The 12,370-nt window shown below is 38.9% G+C and overlaps 2 protein-coding genes across 3 annotated transcripts in view; one reads left to right on the top strand and one right to left on the bottom strand.

Annotated features, from left to right (window-relative positions):
- Positions 1-12,370, bottom strand: part of Ec (ubiquitin specific peptidase echinus) — a 103,516-nt gene that overhangs the window by 61,900 nt on the left and 29,246 nt on the right. The window lies entirely within an intron of this gene.
- Positions 266-3,060, top strand: LOC143213001 (uncharacterized). The gene is made up of 3 exons (XM_076432417.1): positions 266-1,283; positions 1,807-1,872; positions 2,229-3,060. The coding sequence occupies exons 1-3, from the start codon at positions 1,230-1,232 to the stop codon at positions 2,844-2,846; spliced, it is 738 nt and encodes a 245-aa protein (XP_076288532.1). The 5' UTR covers positions 266-1,229; the 3' UTR covers positions 2,847-3,060.

The raw sequence follows: 12,370 nt of genomic DNA, 5'->3' as shown, positions 1-12,370 counted from the left end.
AACTTCGGCTCCGCGTTTTATTCAACTGTTGGCAGCATAGTGGTGGAATCGAGTTGCCATTCGGAACGATCGCGCGCGTCCCCACTTTCTCTGCCGTGTCTGCTGGAATCGTACCATTTGGGGATAATTAGGTTATCCCGAATGTTTCTTCCGTAATTTGTATGCTTCGTATTGTCAGATAAGACGATCATACACAGACTTTCGTCTGTTCATTAATGTTTATTATTGCCCAAGCTTCCTCTTATTTAAACATGTCCTTGTGGCAGAGGTAGGCATTACTTGGCGAAATTAATATTTCAGATTTTAGTTTGCTTAAAGAAGATATACAATTTCGACAATAAAATATTTTTGCTTTAATCATCTGAAACACGGAATAAAATATCTTAGCTTTTTGCGTCATTATAATACTCTGAGAAACCGCATACTCATGGGTGATTTATTATTTCTTATCGTAGCAGTAATCCAAACAAAAAATGCCACATTTTCGTTTTATTTTTTGATTGACTGCGGCTATTCGCATACAACATGCTGCAACGTTCCTTTTGCATCTGTTAGGGTGCTCCTTCGAAGAAACAAAATCAGTCCAACAAGGCTAAAAAGTCTCTCAACTGGAGCAGAGGACGGAATAGCGATGTCGTATTTTAACAATAATGTTTCCATATATTTATACTTCGTAATACTTTCAATTTGTGTATTACTGTCGCTCAAATATTGAAAAATATTGTAAAAGATCCAAGTAATACAGCTTGGATTTTTTTAGCAAAATAATTTAAGAGATTTGAAAAGTGCATACTTCCATAAAACGCAGTGATTTGTAACATTGAAATGTAATAACAAAGATACGACAATTGTCAAAATCTTCGATAGATTTTACTAACTTATTCTTTATTTGGGTCAGGAGATGTGTCCCGTAGCACGATCATGCAATCGCGGAGATCGTTTACTTTGCCTAATTATTTTCCAAACAAAATCATGCTAATGAGCTACATGTTTGCATTAGATAGTCGCGTAATTTGTGTTGACGAACATATCTTGTAATACATATGTTATATTCACACAAACCTTGTTGATTGCGTATAGTATGACGTATTCGGCCTTTATTGACACAGTTGTCATGCATAAGAGCTCTGGCCCATATAAAAGGCCCAGCGAATCCGAATTACAGCACTCAATCTCCAAGATTCATCAACAGCTTGTCACAGCTAACCGAAGCATAACACAATCCGAAAATGTTCTTCCGAGTATTACCAATCTTCGTCGTCTTTGGCGTGGCTGCAGTTCTGGTACGTTCTACACTATACTTCATATTTTAAATTTTACCAATAACTTTTTAGTTCGTTTTCGCATATAAATGTCTCTAATTTTGATTACTCGGCCGTTTTGGAAAAATGAACGTATTCTATTAAAAAATATGAACTTGGGCAATTTTAATATTCGGCTAAACTTCATTTTATGGGACCGAAACTTTTTAACTTTTTGAAATGTAATATTGTAGATTTTTTTACGAGTAGATGCCAAAAAACCAAGTTTTAACTTTAGGAATTTCCTGGTTCAAAAGTTATACGTGTTTCAAGTTGAAGTACAGTTGAAGTGAAGTAAAATTGAAGTTCACAGTGCTGCCACCTAGCGACTCTACTCATTGATCGATGTCTGAGTACACAGCAAGATGGCAGCGCTTTTACCTATCAAAAAGGCTTAAAATCGTTCAACTTCAAACACTCATCACTTTTGAACCAGTGAACCTATGAACATTTTCATAGTATTGTAACAAAAGAACATTAATTTCAATCAATTTATTGTCTACAGGCTGCACCAGCTGCCCAGACTGGAAATAAGTCTGCTGCCCAGAATGGGAATAAGTCTGCTGCCTCTGTAAGTATAAACTGATAATTCTTAAACAGCGACGTGACCCCATGATGAAATTTGCTCTATAATTCGTTAAAAAATGATTCTTGTCTACTGATAATGATCGTAACAAATATATACTTCTTGCACGAATTTCCCGCCCGAAACTTTCCTTTATAGTGTCATATCTAACATAAAAAGTAGTTGAAAGTGTCCTGAGTTCGCGATTTTATACATGGCAACTCTAATCTCACAGTATCGCAGACTTTGCTGGTCGCGTTGCACGCAATGCTGGCGACGTCCTAAAGTCCTAAAGGGTGGTGAATCTACAGCCCAGACATCTCACCGCTGATATTTCTAATGGCATTCCTAACACTTTTCAGAGCGTGGCCGGACTAGTTGATGGTGTCGTGGATCATGTTGCCAAAGGAGCGGATGACGCTGTTAAAACTGTTGGGGACGGTGTACAGGACGTTGTGAACGGAACTGGCCATCTTGCTGGTAACGTGGTCCATGGTCTTAGCAATGGTTTGAACGACACAATTAACGCAGGTACTCATCTCGTTGGCGGTCTGGCTAATGGTATTGGCGACGGTTTGAAGAATGTTGCCACTGCTGGTGAACATGTCGTTGGCAATTTGGTCCATGGTGCCGGACAAGGCTTGAACGATGTTGTGAATGCCACTGGCCAAGTAGTTGGCAATTTGGCCAATGGTGTTGGAGCCGGTGTAAACGGTGTTGTCAAGGGTGGTGCCGATCTCGTTGGTAACTTGGTTCATGGCATTGGAGGAGGTATAAACGAAGTTACCAAAGCTGGTGGCCAGGTTGTTGGTGGTTTGGCCAAAGATGTAGGAACCGGTGCAGGCGACGTTGCTAAAATTGGTAGCGATCTCGCCGGCAGCGCAGTCAACACTGTTGGAGACACTGTAGGAGATGTTGCGAAGACAGGAGCTGATATCATTGGCGACATTGGTAGCGGTATTGCTGACTTGTTCGGTTAAATATCGAATGCATGCCGGGCTCTTCATACCATCTGCGATGGGAACGACAACTCCGAAACAGAAAACCATTGGACAATTTAACAAATTAGTGTTTAAACCAGACAAATTAGTACCGTCAGCATTAACAATTGGCCTGCTGAAAACGGATGCAAACTTGGTTTAAACGAAAAATGTTATATATTTACTATGTTCTAAGTAATTGTTATTTGTTGTATTAATAAAAATTAGTAAATCGAAACTGTGTTCAAATTAACCCTATACATTTATATCACCGAAGCGTTATATTATTATAGACCGTGGCTCGAAACACAATTCGGGACATTATATTGACCAAAAAATATTCATCATTTATAATGGTTATTCCCTTTATATATACGATATATACCCTTTAAAATAGGATATAACTTATTTATAATTGTACCAAACGACCTGATTTTTTTATAATCGATTAGAAGCATTGGTTTACAAAATGATGTGCAAAAAAGATTTTCTAAAAATTATAATTTACAAGATTACATGTAAAAATAAAAAAGGCATTTTTTAAAACTTTTCTGTTTGGGCCCTTAACAAAATTTTAAATATTATATATATTTTGTAGATTTATAGTAGTGTTACACACATGCTGAAAATTCCATTGGAATCGATTAACACACACACGAGCTACAACCGGTTAAAAATGGCGAAAATTGTAGTTTTACACGACTTTTGATCAGTTTCTGCTTAAAATCCACAGAATCGTACATCTTTCGATGCGTCAACCGATGATCTACGATGGTCAATGATCTACAAAACATATATTTTAAATTTCCATTATGGGCCCAAATAAAAAAGTTTTAAAAAATGCCTTTTTTACTTTCGCATGTGACCTTGTAAATTATAATATTTGGAAAATCTTTTTTGCACATCATTTCGAAACCAATGCTTCTAATTGATTATAAAAAATCAGGTCGTTTGGTACAATTATAAGAATGTTATTCTTTACTTTTACACACCCACTGTATATTCTAACTTGAAAATTAAACATTTCTTCCAAAGTAGAATAATTCTAGCTACCGATAGATGATTCGCGATACCGTGACAGATTGGTGAAATTGGCTCTCGTTTATGTGACAGTGACTGATTGCGAGTGGGCGTAAAAAGTGGCCACAGATGGCAAAGCACCACCTTAAAATTCCATCAGATCATCTTCGCGTCTCGCTACAAGCCAACAACGTGCATCTGCAACCAGCTGAGCAGATGTTCCCTAGAACAGGGCACGCGCTGCTATCCTACACCGATGTTTCACCAATCGCACAAGCAAATCCTGGGGAAATATGGGGTCAGGTGCAGATCGGTCACGTGCCACCAGATGGATGGCAGTGTTGCTTTTTGTTTCGAGAAACGACGCGTTCGCGTACCGATGAACACGTGTAGCTTGCGGATAAACTCTGACCATCTCTTAATTGCAGACGCAAGTGCAGCGAGGAACAAAATCGTCTGTTTTCATCCTACGAGCTACGTTCGCGACTTACAACTTATAATTCATTAATAGCTGTCGTATGTTTACATTTTTCTTTGGATTGTTTCCGATTCGAAAGAAATATCCCGCTCGGTAAAAGACAAATGGGAAACGCTCGTTTCGAAGAGCGTTTCTTTGAGCTCTGATTGCGCAGCGGTCCGTAGCCATGTATATTGAAAAGTATTGAATAGAACGGACACGAAGACCCGTTGGAACGCTTCGCAGCCGGTAGTAATCGTGTCAATTTCCCAGCTAAAAGGCGAGAAGCGTTCTGCAGAAGAGTATTTACAATTTCGCCGACGCGGCAGTCGTGACAGACAGCGGCGGAGAGGAGAGAATTGTGAACGGCGTGATAGAAGCGATTGCACCGGTAACAAGACACAAGGGTTGCATTTGAACGCGTGCCCGCTCGTTTACGGAAACAAAATGCTTCTTTCCACTTTTTCACCTCCGGCCGATTTTATCCGACCGCTCGTTTGACACGTTTGCCAGCGACGCGCGCGCCCTTTAAAACACGTAAACGCTCGCGGACGGTTTAATTTTCTGCGAGCCAACGTAACGCGGCAAACAGTTTTCCAATTATTTGTTTCTTGGGTCTCGAAACAGTCGTACGGGATGCAACAGAACGTTTCAATCAGGCGATTCTACACCAGGATGGACCGTATTTACTCTTTAAAGGTCGAACAATAATGTGTTCAAAAAAGCGACAACGACGGAACATTTTATCACAGCCTGTAACTGTAAAAAGAGATTCGGTTTCTTCAATATAAAATCAAGACCCACTCATGCTTAATTTCTATACTGATCGAGTAAAATGAAAATGTTTTTGCAAAAGAAAAATTGTCTGCATTCATTTTCAGACGTAGGTGCCACATAAACGTTTATTTATTCTGTTTCGAATAATTTTAGTGAAATAAAGATGGTATTTTCACATTGTTTCAATGCTTTTGCCGTTTCACATTGGACCTACTCACTTTTTCCATAAACGCCTAAGACCTGAAATGTTATTAATAGTTGTACACAGTATGCAAGTTGCCTAGCACCCGTAAGATCAATAACGAAAACAGTTGCGGGATGTCGGAGACCCAACGATAGCATCCGAGGGTTAAACCTCTAGAAACTTTTCGATGAACGTTTCGATGCTTGCTTGTTCTGAACCATTGCGACTCTTACTTTCCCTACAGCGATCATTCGATTGTTTGTGAGCATCTCACTGAGGCAACACAACGTGAGGCGTTTTTAGCTCACGATAGGTTCAGTGTTAAACTATAGAACGTCGCAGTGGAAGGGTGAAGATATTCAAACCAGGTCAAAGATCTATCAGTCGGCGCTGGCACTAAAGTTCAGCGGCGAAACCGCATGAGTTCGATAAAACAGCGTGCAGCTGATATCGATCTGTGCAATTTAAGCGGCGGAGGTGTCGACGGGTAGAAGATAGCGCATTGTGAATCGTGCGATGGGAAAGACGGTGTCAATGGCAGCCGAAAGACGTGGCCGACAGCAGGTGTGAAGGGATGTATCCACTCCGTGTCCCTTTCCGGCTGTGGCCGGCTAATTGTAATGGGAAACTGATTCATCTGTTCGCCGTAATTACCCGCGTGGGGCGAACTATGCCCCGAAGACACAGGCCGAGAGAGTTCCCTTAGTTTGGGTTTGCGTGACGCAGTGGGAGTATCGATAAGAGGATCGCTCGTGTATATACTGTTTTTCTTTAGCGCAACAGCGAAGTCGAAAGGAAGTCTTCCCGAGGAGGCCGGTCACGGAAGAAACCTTGAACCCAAGCCGTAGCACAACCTGAACTGTCTATCCCGCCAGATTTTGTAAACTCTGCCGAACCTATTTAAAAAAAATTTTGTTTTTAAATGAAGAGCATTCTTTTATCTTGAAACTGTATACCTCAGATTTAGAATTACAGTTCGTCATTTATTGAATAAATCATTCTCTATGGACTAATGACAATTGTCGAAGTTATTTCCCGCTTTGACATGGAATATCTTTCGTTTTCAATACATATATGTACAGAGTGAAATGAAACGATGAATCTCGGCAACTCTAATCTCTTACGCGAGATTAATATGTATAATCACTTGCGGGCTTTAATCATCTAGTGTTTCAGCAAACGTAAAATTACACGTAGGCAAACTCCGACACCTTGACGAGAGTATATAGATTTACATATGTATATCTCGCGTGCTGGACCGGATCTTCTCCGTTCTCGAGTGTCTTTGAAAAGTATGGTAAGTACCCGTTCAGAGATTAAGGTAAAGTAACGCGTTGCCTAATCTTTCCGGAGAAACCCTCCAGAATCTTTGTCGCGAGCTTCGTCGACGCCACGTTATCTTAGGGCACAGGCAAATATGCGCACCTAGCCTGTTCCGTCTTCAGATAGTACGAAACCTAGTTCCATTAACCGGGACAGGTTCTCCGATAGCGCTTTGGCAGAGACAGAGACAGAGATACAAAGCAAGGAAGACGGAATGCTATCATTTCTTATTGTACTACCCCGACTAACCATGGGCACGCATTTAGTCTTACAAGGTTTTAGGCCTACCGAGTGATAGTCTTAACTTTCAACGCGCTTCTGCATTCAGTTTAATTCGTGTGCAAGACCGTCGAGATAAATCCAGAAATTTTTGGGACAGTCTTTGCAAGTAAGGCATATATGAACAAAGCAATTGTTGACAAGGTACCTCGCTATAGGTGTGTCACTTTAGTGTGACAACCAGACCTTCAAATAACTTTAAACTCCGACGATGAAAGTGAACTTGTGTTATTCTTACTTCAATTATTATTATCCAGTTTATATGTACATATTCTTGTAGGTGTAACAATAAAAATCTTGCAAGATTTAGTGTTCGGAATTTTTTTATGTGAAAAAGTATATTCAGAATAGCAAGATCGCTCAATGAACAAAATGTTTCGCATCTGGGTTATGGTGTCAGCGACTCCAATGCATACTGAGAACAGATGACACCGACCGATCATTAAATTGCGTGCAAGCACATGTACATCTGTTAAACATTCTCGTATTATCTACAAAGGGGTGTGCTAGACAAGGAAAACTACGTTAAAAACATCAAACATCCTTTCACAGTGCAGACTTCGGCTGAACAATCAAAGAATTCAAAGAAAAAACTATCAAATTTTATCAAAGCTTCATTATTGTATCTCCGGATATTTTATTAAATCTGATACTTTTCTCGAAAATAGTTGTATAGAAGATTCTCGGTTGGTAACACGACATAAACTTAACATGCTCCTCAAAAATAAATACACCAATGATTCTCGATTCATAACACAACCTAATCATTAAAACAAGCAAGTTTTACATTATCTGGAACGAAGAATCTGGAACGAATAAAGAACAGATTAATCGAATGGATAACTCGAAATAAATAAATCACAACAGTGCATCTACGATTTTTATAGTTTCCTCGCGTATCTGTTAGCTCCCAATCAATCGTGTTTTTCAGCGATCGTTAGCGCAAACTACGGGGAACAAAAACGGCATCAATTATTCTCAGGCTTACAAGTACCATTTGCTCACCTTTCTCCGAATTCCTCGCTAAATGCAAGGGCCGCTCGACGACAAAGCAGACAGTGTCTCCAATTAATGAAAAACTTCGCGGAATAGAGCCGTGAGACAAAAAAACAAGAGACCTCGAATCCGAATTCTTGCAGTGCGCATCAGGTCCACAGTTTTGCAGGTTTTGATTAGATTTTATACTAAATTATAGAAATTATACTGTTATCTGCACATAAACGAAATTGTGCACTCCCTTAATTCCAAACAATTTATCAGAACAAAAAGTTTGAAATAATATAACGACGCTATTACATTGATCTAATATTTTTACTGTTTTAAATTACACCTAGTCACAGTTTTGTTATAAATGCATAAAATCTGCTGTCTAAAAATTACATTTAAGTATTGTATGAGGTATTAATAACAATTTCATATCCACAAAATGACAAAAATCATATACAATGGCATTATTCTAGGTCAGAAGAAATGTTTAATTTTTAAGTTAAAATATTCTAATTAGGTTAAAAGATTCCTGATCTTATAAATTGTTTAAAACTGGCAGCTCCGAATGGGAATGCCCACAACATTTTTGCTTTGCAATGGCTAAAAGATAATCGTAATTTGTTGTTTGAAAATACGCAGTAAAAGTTTCCCTCTGAATTGTTGTTTATAATATAAACAGAGGTCTGGACGGAGGATAACGAGAACGGTTCGCATTTATTGGGACCAGCGTCGAAAGTGGTCGCGCATACCGTTAGTCTCGAGGTGCCATTACCGCGGGCCGAAACGAGTTTTATATCATTAATTCATTCGTTAGCCCGACCCGGACTAATGAAACAGTTCTCGAAGGGCGCCTCGAGTGATACGCTCCTGGGTTTCATTAATCCGGCCCGCTAATTTATGGGCCGATTAAATCGTATCGATAAAAATTACCATTTATCGGACGCTGCCTCGACGGATACAAGCCGCGATTATTTAATTTCGGATACAACCGCGAAACGTGGATAATACCTGGAATAAATAATTGAATCGACCTAACCGACTTCGGTGAAATTGTTCAACAAGTTATTTCAGAATTTTTTATAAATTGCATCGTTATTAAACAAAATCAAAATATTTTTAGGTGTATTCTTTTGAACGTCATTTAGTAAGCCAATGCTTCTACTTGCTATCAAAAATCAGGTCGTTTGGTATACTTGTAAAAAAGTTTATAATAGTGTCCATACACTTTCTACACATGAAATAATGTGCTACTGATAAATGATTAGTCAGCATTCATAAGAACCTGTGCCACAAAAATACGGGAGGAGAAACGATCCCCGAAATTAATTTATTACATAAGAAACACACTGAAAAATCTAATTATAATTTCCTATTCGTTTTTGCGCAGCACGAATAGGCGGAAGATAAAAAGGACGATCCATAAATTACAAAGAATAGTGTGTTACGTCGAATCATTTGCATTTCGCTCGTACTACGTTCCCAACACGTCCGAATCAACGGAAAGTTCATCAATCAACGGGAAAAAGCCTCGCTGAGCAATCCCGGTCCGAAAAAACGATGACTTTTTAATGGCAGTGATCAGAAGGCGCACGCGAATGTGTCGGAAAAGAAGGACTATTCTAATTTATCAAACGGATCGCGCGCCATTAGATATCGATGTCTGTCCGATCAACATGAACCACGCGTTCACTATACCTTGGCGTACGTGACACGTGATACAAGCGTTTTAAACGTAAACCGTGCACGCAGCTAGGGTGTGGTAACTGCTCTATCCCGTGTCACGAATAAAAAGTGAATCGAGGAAATCGGGATAAAGAACTTGAAGAGAGACCACTCTTTCGATCTCTGGTTGAATTAATTGGGCGTTACTGATTGATTGTATCCAATTAATGCTGCAACCAGGTGAGTAAAAGTTGTTCTGTTCTTTTTTCTCTATTATTGAAGCCGAAGGGTACCTCGGTAGGAACATTATTAACTTAATTGATTGATCTGCGAGTGTAGAATGATAATAAATTACGCCACACATGTTGTGTTGCAATTGTTCGGACCAAAAAGATAACTCGAATAACAACAATTCTGAAGCACAAAATTAGCATTTTCTTATCAATCATGTTGCCTATGAAATCTGATTGTCACAATTAAACTTTTTCATAGTACAATGAACACATTGAACTAGAATTTTTGTCTGCTTTCAAGAAGATAATAGTTTCGTCATTCACAAAATACTAATTCAGTTGACATGCTGCAATTGATAACAATTTTCTCGGAAGAAAAAAGACATTGGCAATAAAATTACAGTGATTCTGTAACAAACATCAACAAGAAACAAACAAATCCATCTTTTTGTTTGCCTTTAGGTAGGGGGAATGACGATAATTAAAATGTCGCGGATACCAGTACATATATATATATTCAAAGTAGCCATCACTGCGAAGAAACAGGAAAAAGAAAAAGAACGGTACCAGTTGGAAGGAAAAAAAAGAAAGCGTGGTGAAGCGGTAGAAGAGATGCTCCACGTGTCCTGAAACTTAACCGGTATGAATATTTACGTCTACCTTGAAGGCTTTCGAAGCAGACCTAAAGATTTGGTAGCGTGGTCGTAAACTATGAGCGTGGATTACGAGCGTAGTCGTAAAACTCTTCGGAAAGTAGCCTTACGAATTCGAATTAAAAAGATTCAGGAAAGTAAACAAGCCGCAGTGACGTCACGAATGATGCTTGGTTTCCTTGGTTATCTTCAAAAGACCTTAAAAACGACGATAATCAGAACATTTGTACAACTTTTCCTCGCAAAAAGAATTTTTCGACGGTATATATTGAATTATTCACGACCCAATGGATGGGAATTGAAAGAACTGCCATGAAATCGCCACGTCTGAAAGAGTCAAAAGATATCAAGCTCTAGTTAAAGCGTTCAACTAAACAATCGCGCGCTTCCTAAATCTTAAATAGGTCAAGCCGTGATTTTCGAGACTTTGTGGCCTCTAAAACTGCAGTTTCGAGAAATGCACGAATACCTCCGAGTACCGTGAAGCAGCTTTCGAGAACATACTTTCAACCTTTGTAACTTCGTCCACTTCGCTCGGATTAATTCGAAACTTCCGAGAACTATTCTTGACATATACTTGACATATTTTACGTTTCCTGTGCGAGCATTATCGTCCGAAAAGTTTTGCGACACTTACGACAACTTACAATAGTATATTTGTTGTAATTAGACGTAATAATATATATTGTAATATCCGCGCGAATAAAATAACAGTATTTCATCGTATTTCACGCAGAAATGAAATATTTATGATTCTAGAAATTTTTAAAAAATAGAAATACTACAATGGGTCACTTTGTCTGGTAGTTCCAGTGATAATTGCCGCGAATGCCTGAAGTGCATGAAGTGCATTCGCCTCCCGCGACTCAGACTGCTGTTTCGAAACACTCAAGTGCACGGTAGTACGCTGGGTTGCATGCTGCAAGGCGCAGGCTGACCTTCAACGAGGTATGCGACGATATTGGGGACGCAAATAGATCTTCGAAAGAAAAACGAAACGATACCATGAAAATATCGAGCAATGGATAAGCATAGCGGACGGGGGAAGACCTCGAAGAGATGGGCCGAGGAATTCGTTCAAATTCCTTAAACTTCGACGACTAAAACGATCCATAAGAATTTATGGTGAAACATCGGTAAGAGCATTTGAAAAATTAATTTCATGGAAGCCTAAAAATTTCCACCTAAATGTAAACTATTTGGCGTATGAAAAAACAGTTGAAACGAAATGTATATTGCTTCAAGATTGGAATATAAAATGTAACAATTAGCTTTTTTATCGCGATGTAAAAGTCACCTCGAGTTTCTTTATCGTAAAGGGTGAATTTTAACCTTGTGGTTGAAGAGAGAATTGAACCTTGAATAAAATGGGTATACAGGGTGAAAAAATAATTGTTACTAACATGTTCTCTATAAACGCATAATTTTCAATGTAGTAATGCTCACAAAATGTTCTCCAACACAATTCTTCTGTTCATTTTGCCTTGCAAAAAATCCTCAGCTTATCCATGGCGTCTCTTAAGTAAAACAAAACGAAGATATTTTTTTGTTTATATAGCTTGCGAAGTTGAAAATTTGCATAGAGGTCCACAGTCTGGTGATTGCGGGAATATTCGATTTTTCTACGCAGCAGTATATTTTCGAAAGGCAGCAGACACCGAATATTTTAAGTGGTTCAAGGCGATCGAGCAGAACATTAGAATAATTCAAGGCGAAAGGACGGTGAAGGGAGTGCCAAGGGGATTTCAATGTCATTTTAAATGACACCTTCTATATCTGCTTTCATATTATATCGCCTTGCAAACGACGTGTGATACGATATTAATGGAAACCATTATCCGCTCATCAAAATTGAATTGTAATTATTCCTACGCTTAATTGTCTACAAAATGGCTTGGCTTGTTCGAAGTTTCTAGGTCGTGGAATAATTCCACGTAAGAAGTTCTGAA

The sequence above is a fragment of the Lasioglossum baleicum genome, chromosome 10 (genome assembly GCF_051020765.1).
Source record: "Lasioglossum baleicum chromosome 10, iyLasBale1, whole genome shotgun sequence".
NCBI classification, from domain to species: Eukaryota; Metazoa; Arthropoda; class Insecta; order Hymenoptera; family Halictidae; genus Lasioglossum; species Lasioglossum baleicum.
This window is presented reverse-complemented; position numbering and strand designations above follow the sequence as displayed.

Excerpts from the sequence above, each read along its gene's own strand:
- LOC143213001 (XM_076432417.1), top strand. The coding sequence starts at position 1,230 with ATGTTCTTCCGAGTATTACCAATCTTCGTCGTCTTTGGCGTGGCTGCA. Across the intron at positions 1,284-1,806 it reads TTGGCGTGGCTGCAGTTCTG|GCTGCACCAGCTGCCCAGAC; the intron begins GTACGTTCTACA and ends TATTGTCTACAG. Across the intron at positions 1,873-2,228 it reads GGAATAAGTCTGCTGCCTCT|AGCGTGGCCGGACTAGTTGA; the intron begins GTAAGTATAAAC and ends AACACTTTTCAG.